Genomic DNA, 8,931 nt, shown 5'->3' on the forward strand with positions numbered 1-8,931 from the left:
TGGAAGCCCATATTCTCGAATCCCTTAAACCTTTTTAACACCAATTAAAATAGATTGTCCATTCTACAAACCGACAATTCTTTGTAAGCCTTTCAAGATATACTATATGTGCCTATTTGCATAAAATGATAAACTTTTGCCCTAAGGATTTCTTTTGTTTGTTTATACGCACTAAGCATTTGATTATCAAACCTTACTTGTTAATTAAAACTGAGCTATATGCAACAATTAAAGCTGTGAGACATTTAATTTCAGATTGCCATGGTCTATCATAACTCAGTGACAGTCATATCACTTTTCATTATTAATATGTATAATAATTCAAATGCACCTGTTTGCCACATCTGGCCGGGAGACTCATGCAATTAAAAGCAATTAAATAGAGCCCTTTAATCTGTACCAACCAATCAAATTAAATTTTGCTTTTGTTTTTGTGCTTTTGTTCTACTAGAAATGTGTTTCGTAAGCTGCTGTCCCATACAGAGAAAGGGAAAGGGGACGTCTTATCCCTGGAAGAGATTCTGGCAGAGGGTTCGGAGCTGGAAGGTAGAAGTCCGTCTCAGATTGACCTGATCCGAACTGGGAAGGCCAAACTTAAAGCCCTGAAAGAAGCCATGTACCACAGTGCAGAACACGGGCACGTGGACATCACCATAGATATACGGAGCCTCGGTTAGTTTCTGTGAACACTCTCTAAAACATGCCTATGCATTTTCTACAGTATCACATTCTGTATGCAACATTTATACCTTCTTTTTGCACGTGTGTGTGCGTGTGTGTTTTAAATGATTCATGCGTGTATACCTGTGTGATTATTTCCCAGGGGTTCCATGGACTTTGCACACTTGGATGGAGTCTCTGCGCACATGTTTCCATCAGCACCGCCGACCTCTGATCCAGGGTCTTCTGAAGGAGTTCAGCTGCATCGAGGAAGAGGAGTACACTGAGGAGCTCATCACGCTTGGCCTGCCTCTCATGTTCCAGATCCTCAGAGCCAGCAAGGTACTGCACTCCGCAGTCACTCTGTGTCACCTGTTAAATCACTGTGGATTCAGTTGTGTGAGGTGCCACTTTATATGCAATATGTCATTGTTCCTCCAAGGCTACACTCTTTACCTTAAAAAATGTTTACATCTTTATTCTTCTTCTATGCTTTCAAGCATATCGGCTCTGCTCACTGAGGTCCTCTCTTTTTGTATGATTGTCATTAGGTAGTCAGGTCATCAGCTTCACAGAGACTGACAGAGCCCCAGAGGCCTACTCAATATCAATAACCTAAGATGATAATGACTTATGACAGGCCTCGCTCCTCTCTGTTGCTGCTCATTAGATCAGGGCCCTGTCTCATTACTTAAGCTCATGATCCCCATGGTAGGCCATATTAGATTTTAAAACAGCACATCATTGTCCCGTCTGTCACTTCTGTTTGTTTTGCCTTCTTAGCCTTTACGTAGTACTGTACAGCCCTGCCAGCGTGCTGAGTTGTGCTGTCATTGCTGATATAACAAAAAAACACTGCAGTGCGCACGCACACACACACACACACACAAGCACACACACACACACATAAATAAAATACACAAGCAGAACTGCAGAGACTAATATGCATGTGCAATCCCATACCGACAGTATTTTTGTCTTGCTCACACACACACACACACACACAACGCACGCACACACACGCACGCACACACACGCACGCACACACACACACACACACACACACACACACACTCACTCATACACTCAGGCCCATCCTAGCCTTCAGTGGATTGCTGCGGTGCCAGTCCTTGTCTCTGTCTTTGCTGATGTATGGTGGGGACAGTGACCCCCATCTCTATGAGGGCCTAAGGGACCCCTGGCACTGTGTGCTCCACTATGAGGGCCTGAGACATCAAGGTAGGGGCCACTCATCTTTCATTGTCTGCTGTCCTTGGCCCACTGAACCCTACCTTCAACAATTTACTGTACTTACACAGTTCAGTTTACAGTAATTCAGTTGAGTTCAGTTAAGTTTGATTTCATTCACTTCATGTAAATTCAATATTTTTTTCACTGATCTATCTATCTATCTATCTCATGTTTTCACACATTGTGTCTGGCGAGTGAATGTGAGGGAAAATTGCAGAAATGCACATTTGTCCCAAGTGGAATAGGTGGCTGTTACACTAATAGCTGTTTGTTGGCGTCATGCTTCAGTAAGAGCAAGCAGCCTGACTGCACACGTGGGGCTTGTAGTGTCGCGCACGGCTGCTGCAGCTGAATGGCACTGCCCCCTCCTTCTCCCTCAGTTTTAGCACCACTCGCACACAAGAGGAAAGTTAGGTGTAAGGGTAAGAGGATCTCACTCTCCTGTCTCTCTCTTTCTCACACTCTTACAGTAGCTCGGCCTGCCATGGTGTTCCCCATTACAGTAATCTCTGAGGGACTGAGGGTGTAAGAAATCAGCCTGATATTCATCTGATCCCCTTTCAAAGGTGTGAGATAGCCACGAACATGTGGCGTACTGAACTAACCGCTTGAATAAAGTGAATGCTGAGCGTGATACAAGGCTGCAGAAGTTAAACCGCTCTCACTGTGCTGATAATTGTGTTGGGGATGTTTGTGTAGGAGAGGAGCACTAAAATAGGTACTTGAGTTATTGCGTAACATGAACTCCTGGATGTTGGCTGAGCACTGCCCGCCCAAGCAGCTCTCCTCACCCTCTGATGTTTTGTTCCTCTTGTCTGTGTTTTGTCAGAATGAGGTGATTAGCCAGCAGCTGTCTGCGATCTTCACACAGTGTTACGGTCCTTACCCCATCCCAAAACTGGCAGAGATCAAGAGGAAGCAGACGGCACGCCTGGGTGAGGGCCGGTCTATTTAATTATTGTCAATGCAATATCTAAACTATTTTTTTTTTTTAAATACAGCATTAAGGCAGCACAAGCACTACTTTTGTTTTTGAGTCAGCTGTTACGTACTTGGAAATCCATAATGCGGTAAAATGCAAAGTGCACATAACACCATCTAGTGTTCAGAGACTGGAATAGAAAAAAGTAGCTGAAGTGTGTCTAGAATAGAGAGATCTTCAACAGGGGGTCTGGGGCCCCTAGGGGATCTTCAGTGTTACTGCAGGGGGGGGACACCAAATGATTGTTAGTTTTTGGAAAGTTTTTCATTACAGAAAAATACTTTGCACATCTATAACGTGAGACAGGTGCGTTGGAGGGGGAAAAGTTAGTCAAAAGTTGCAAAGAAACACTGTCTAACTTGCAAAAAATAAATTGTAATAGTAGGCAACGATTCAATACTAGACCATCAACAGGCAAAATTAATGAAGGGAGTTTTTTTTGCAACTTTTCTTAACATGAATCCAACAAATAATTAACAAATATAAATTTCAGTTTGTGAAAAGAAAACACATTGATGATAGGCCTACTGGCGATAGGTAAGGTAGTCACTAAGGTAGCCATGCACATATCCAGTTAATCCTGTGCCACATGTATGTTTAACATTAAAATGTGATTTATAAAATCATACCAACAATTATTTTTATAGCTTAGTATTCTATGCCCTAAAATGGTATGTAAAAGGCTTTACAGTATTTGAAGGCCGTTATTGAAGGCCGAGTTTAATATGAAACAAAATTAACAATAGGCTGTATGTAGTAGGGGGTCCCTGCTCTGTTTCTCTCTCAGTTAAGGGTCCTTGGCTTAAATTTTTTTAAAGACCCCTGGTCTAGAATGAGCATTAAGGAACACCCCATGTGTGTGTGTTTTTTGTTTTATTTGATATTTAGAAAAACATCAAGATTTTCTGGCAACGTGTCTTTCAGATCCTCACTTCCTGAACAATAAAGAGATGTCAGATGTGACCTTTTTGGTGGAAGGGAAGCCTTTTTACGCCCACAAAGTCCTGCTTTTCACAGCTTCCAGCAGGTACACTCACTTTAACATTTAAATGAACTTTGAAATGCACATGTACAGTAATATGTATCTACAGTCATTTTTCTAACATTGCATTCTGCTGTACATTATATGGTGACTCCATGAACTCTCTGGATTGTGTAACTGTATATTTGAATATAAAAAGATAAATAAATTCATACAGCAATGACTAAACATTTGACATGCTGTTGAGACGTTCAGTACTGTACGTTTCTTCCTGCTGATCCATAAAGTTATAGGTTGGACGTCCATTTCAGTCTCATGTCATACTACATTAATGATAACCAATCAGTCCTGTCATTAATGACACATCACTCAAATGTGTTGTTGACATAATGTCCTCAGAGAAAACATAAACGGAGTGTCTATTTGCACCCCCGGTACAAATAATAGCCTCGGCCACACAGCTGAGCTATTCACACCCTGTGACGTAACAACAAAAACCCGTTGCTCGCGTGCACCGAAATCATGGCGGACGTTCATCTTCCATGACCGCAGAAACTGGCATATTAGGAAGGTTTTGTCTCTAAAGTTTATAACAATTGAATTTCTAGCGGAAAATGGATACTACAGTTGCGCTTTCTGTCTTCAGTGAAAGCATACAACCGTTAGTTTGTTAGTTCGTACCTAATTTTTGTATACAGTATGGTTACCTAGCAACCGAGGCTTGAAGACACCAAGTGGTAAACAGTTGTACAACATTCTGTAAGAACTGCTAGGTGAGTGGTTAGAACACTGAGCTTGGGTCTGGGAGTCTGGAGTTTGATTCCCTGGTGAGGTAATCTTGTTTTTTTGGATTGGATAATTTGCATGCAATTGCACAAGTCAGGGCCTGCGAACGCAAACATTTTTTTGCAGGGTGGTAGGGGAAGACTCATGAATATTCATTAGGGGACTCATCCCTGAATGGCTTGTACCAGAGCCATAGTCTTTCTCTATCACTCTGGCTAGTACTAGAGAGATAGTTGCCTGCTCTGGTTGGGTTGGTTAGGTTTAGGCAAGAGGAGTGGGATTGGTTATGGTTAGGGTAAGAATGTCAGGGTGAGCCAATCAGTGATGAGTTCCCTAATGAATATTCATGAATCTTCCCCTACCACCCTGTAAAAAAAAGTGTATGTATTAGCGTCTCTCTGTGTGCGAAATATTGGACACTGCAACAATAATATTCCAAAAAGGTGTAATACATGAGTAGTATGGATAACTGTGTGTAAATATATGCCAAGGTACTGTAAATGCACAGGGGTGCAAATAGCATACGGTACATTGATATTTGTACCAGACGGGGTATTAATAGAACACATTGCTCTGTGCACCGGCGGGGTACGAATAGCATACATTTCTAATTGCACCAGGGTACGAATAGCATATACTGCTAATTGTACCGTGGGTGCAAATAGCCTCACCCAAACATAAAACAACTTATTAAAACTATCCCATTACTGTACAATAGCTTACAGCTTCTGCTTCCATGCTACAAGCTAATGTATATTATTAAGATTTATTCCCATTCACAGAGTGTTAAAAATGTGAATAAAACACACCAAAGACTGGGTTACACCAACGCTTATCCTTTCAGTTTTTACTTTCTTTTTTTCTTTCTGTCAAGGTTTAAATCTCTACTGGCGAACAGACCTTGCGGAGAAAACACATGCATTGAAATCAGCAATGTCAAATATCACATTTTTCAGGTAATGTAAACGAGGGGCACTTTTGAATCATGCTTGAAATGCACTTTCATATTCCTTCCTTCATAAATTCATATTGGATTCATCCTTGTATGTGAGCTGCAATATGTCTTCTCTTTTCAGCTGGTGATGCAGTATCTCTACTGTGGAGGGACAGAAGCTCTGCACATCAGGAACACTGACATTATGGAGGTTAGGTTGTTATTACAGCTTTCACTGCAACTACTTATGGTCACATATGGATATTGCACTGTTCACATTTTACAGTAATGTATGTGATAGAATACAAAACAAGTTGTAAACTTTAATTTTTTCCAGCTTCTGTCTGCAGCCAAGTTCTTCCAGTTGGAGGCGCTGCAGAGGCACTGTGAGATTATCTGCACCAAGAACATTAACACTGAAACATGTGTGGAGATCTACAACCACACCAAGGTGCAAAAATAGAATAGAATGAATACATGCAGTCTAATAATACTACTGGACAGTGCAGAAAACAAGCTATGCTACATAGCAATTTCAGGTGGTTTGGACTATTGTTGCACATTAAAGCTATAGTGCGTAATTTCTGTGTCCCCCATGAGGAATTCTAAGTAACAACAATTCTGTCGGTGCATCCACATGATACAAGTCTTCCGTGATCGCGCTTCAACCCAAGCCCTCCTCCACGCAGTTGCTACGTAGTCAAGGAGGACACGGAGGATTAAAAAAACATGATGAACTCTTTAGAAGAGGTAATTATCTTTACTCGCTTTTTCTGCGCGTGAAAGTCACCGGAAGGGAACCAATTTCTAAACACAGCCATGCTGAGAAATACAGAGAGAGTCTTGTGGAGCCGATACTCTTATTTAGCTTTGAATCAACTCATTTGGCAATGGCTTGAATGTTTTAATCATTATTATAAAAAAAGTTACGCACTAAAGCTTTAAGTTTGAGCCAGAAGTTTGATCTGTAATTTCTTGAAAATGTGTTTTCAGTGATAAACAACCATGTTTTTTTTTCCCCAACAGTTTCTTGGTGCTCCAGACTTGGCGTCCTATATAGAAGGCTACTTCCTCAAGAACATGTTAATCCTGATCGAGTTGGAGCCATTCAAACAGCTGCTGTACGACGTGCCTCCAGATAGCCCTGGCTGTGACATCCTGCAGGACCTGGAGAAAACCCTGGCCATCCGCATCCAGTCCATCCACCTGTCCTCCTCTAAGGGATCCATCGTCTGATCTCCTAACCTTTGTGAACACAGGAACATGACTCGTGCTCACTCAAACGTGACACTGTATTGAGATGAAAAGACTTGGGGCCTGTCCAGTTACGATCTCTGTGAAGCTCATCAGTTGCTAATGCTTCTTGTTATCCTAGCACAGATGGTCTGTCAGTCTGTCTACCGTGTTGATATCTGTCAACCATGAATTACAGTAACATACAATGACTGTCATAAGTAGGGTTGGGTACCGAAACCCGGTTCCACTATGGGAATCGGACCGGATTAGAACGCAAATTTCGGTTCCTCGTTTCGGTTCCCCTTTAATGTGTCAACTGAAATATTTTCCCTCTGTCGCTCCGAAACGGACGTAAAAATATCACACTTTCTCTGTAGTCTACCGTTAGCTAGCTACCGTAAATGTAGGCTACTTTTAAAATGCCGTATTTTCGCCTCTGGGCTCACCAAAACATAGCATATTTTCAATTTTTCAAGAATCGGTTTAGGAATCGGAATCGTTTTAAAAATACCGGTTCGGCATCGGAATCGTAAAAATCCAAACAATACCCAACCCTAGTCATAAGATAGCTGTATTATGACACAATTTGCCAATAACGTCACATCAATGTAACAATGTTCCTCATTCAGCAAGACTTTCTCAACAAGTAGTACAGTCTGCTTCTTACATGTTGAACCAAATAGATCAGGTGGGACTACGGAAATTTAGACGAAGAGTTCCAACCAACTGCAACAGTTAGAGCATCTGAATACACAATTACAATGTGTCGAGACTATGGACCACCTCATCGCAATGTGATAAGCTATCAGTGTATCCCCTGCTGGCTTCGTGAGGAAGAACTGTGGCCTCATGCTGTGATTATTTGCTTAAACATATGGACCTGTACAGTGTAATTCATTTGTATATTTGTCGGTCATTTTACATTATCTGTGCTGATTACTCTTTAAAGCCAAACAAGACAAACAACTGGCAAGTACCTGTAATGTAACTGATGCAAAAGAGGGATTTTCACCACATGACTTTGGGCAACTGGGTGGGAAAGACCTTCCTCCACTATACTGTGTAAATATTGTTCAAAAAAACAGAGCTATTGATAATGTAAGTTAATGTATATATATATACAGTATATATATATATATCCAAAGATGTTTTCTCATATGTCTTACTGTTGAATATTGCTGTAAAAAGAAGAAGCTCTCTTTAAAATATCTGTGTTTAAATGTTGCATGTCAGAGGGATGACTGTGTCTTCTGTTTTTTTCTGTTGGAGGATTACATTGAGGAGCTGCTTTCACACTGATACGGCTGAAAATTGGGCAAGGATATTTCTGTCATCAGCATGGGTCACTAAATGTGTAACAGTCAACTGGTGTCGTCATTTCGTGTGTAAGAGGCTCCAGGCCTGGTTAGTCCTGAACTGGGAACAATTTTGGTGTCAGCTGTTCTCGAGGGATTGTGAAACCACAATACTTATATGTATATACATATGTGTGTGACTTGATATATCTTTCCTTTATAAAAATGAATATAAAGAATACTAATATATAAATCCACTCATAGATTCTACAGTCTTTCAAAACCATCCTAGAGGGGGACAAATTATACAGTTTGATGCCAAATTCTGAAGCCTCTTATTATTCAGCTAGAAGGTTATGTCTCAGCTGGAAGGTGGTTTCATGTGGTACCCGGCTACACAAGCCAATGTAGACTTGGATAGGCTACAGCCTGAAATCGAAAATAAAAAAAAACTTGAACAAGTACCTCATTCTCAGCACACTAATTTACGGAACCCCAAAACTGACAGAATGGTGTAATAATCAGCCACGTAAAGTCAATCACTGCATATTGTTGTAAACTCTTCTAACGTAGCGGAAACAATTTAGTTGGTAAGCTAACACCAACAAAGCTAGCTTGCTAATGCTACTTGGAAGTTTTCCAGACACATGCTTCTATCTTAATAATTATTTTCATCTATAGCCTAAATGCATGTCTTTTGTCTTAATCAGGGTACCACGATGGAAGTCTGAGACGTCTTGACCATTTGAATATGTGCATCATTTGTTTCTTTTCTCATAATGTCAAACAAACCAATTAGCCTTAG

At 40.9% G+C, this 8,931-nt stretch overlaps 1 protein-coding gene across 3 annotated transcripts in view; it reads left to right on the forward strand.

Moving 5' to 3' along the window:
• btbd11b (BTB (POZ) domain containing 11b) overlaps positions 1-7,249 on the forward strand; it is a 90,435-nt gene extending 83,186 nt beyond the window's left edge. For 2 of the 3 annotated variants that reach the window (XM_039809415.1, XM_039809413.1), the window contains 8 exons: positions 452-672; positions 824-1,002; positions 2,741-2,846; positions 3,818-3,920; positions 5,536-5,617; positions 5,738-5,806; positions 5,933-6,046; positions 6,622-7,249. In XM_039809415.1, the coding sequence (XP_039665349.1) occupies positions 452-672; positions 824-1,002; positions 2,741-2,846; positions 3,818-3,920; positions 5,536-5,617; positions 5,738-5,806; positions 5,933-6,046; positions 6,622-6,831 (1,084 nt within the window). In that variant the 3' untranslated portion in view covers positions 6,832-7,249. The remainder of the gene's footprint in view (positions 1-451; positions 673-823; positions 1,003-2,740; positions 2,847-3,817; positions 3,921-5,535; positions 5,618-5,737; positions 5,807-5,932; positions 6,047-6,621) is intronic. The other variant, XM_039809416.1, reaches the window with a different exon arrangement.
• The last annotated feature ends 1,682 nt before the right edge of the window (positions 7,250-8,931 follow it).

Source organism: Perca fluviatilis, chromosome 8, assembly GCF_010015445.1.
Source record: "Perca fluviatilis chromosome 8, GENO_Pfluv_1.0, whole genome shotgun sequence".
NCBI lineage: Eukaryota > Metazoa > Chordata > Actinopteri > Perciformes > Percidae > Perca > Perca fluviatilis.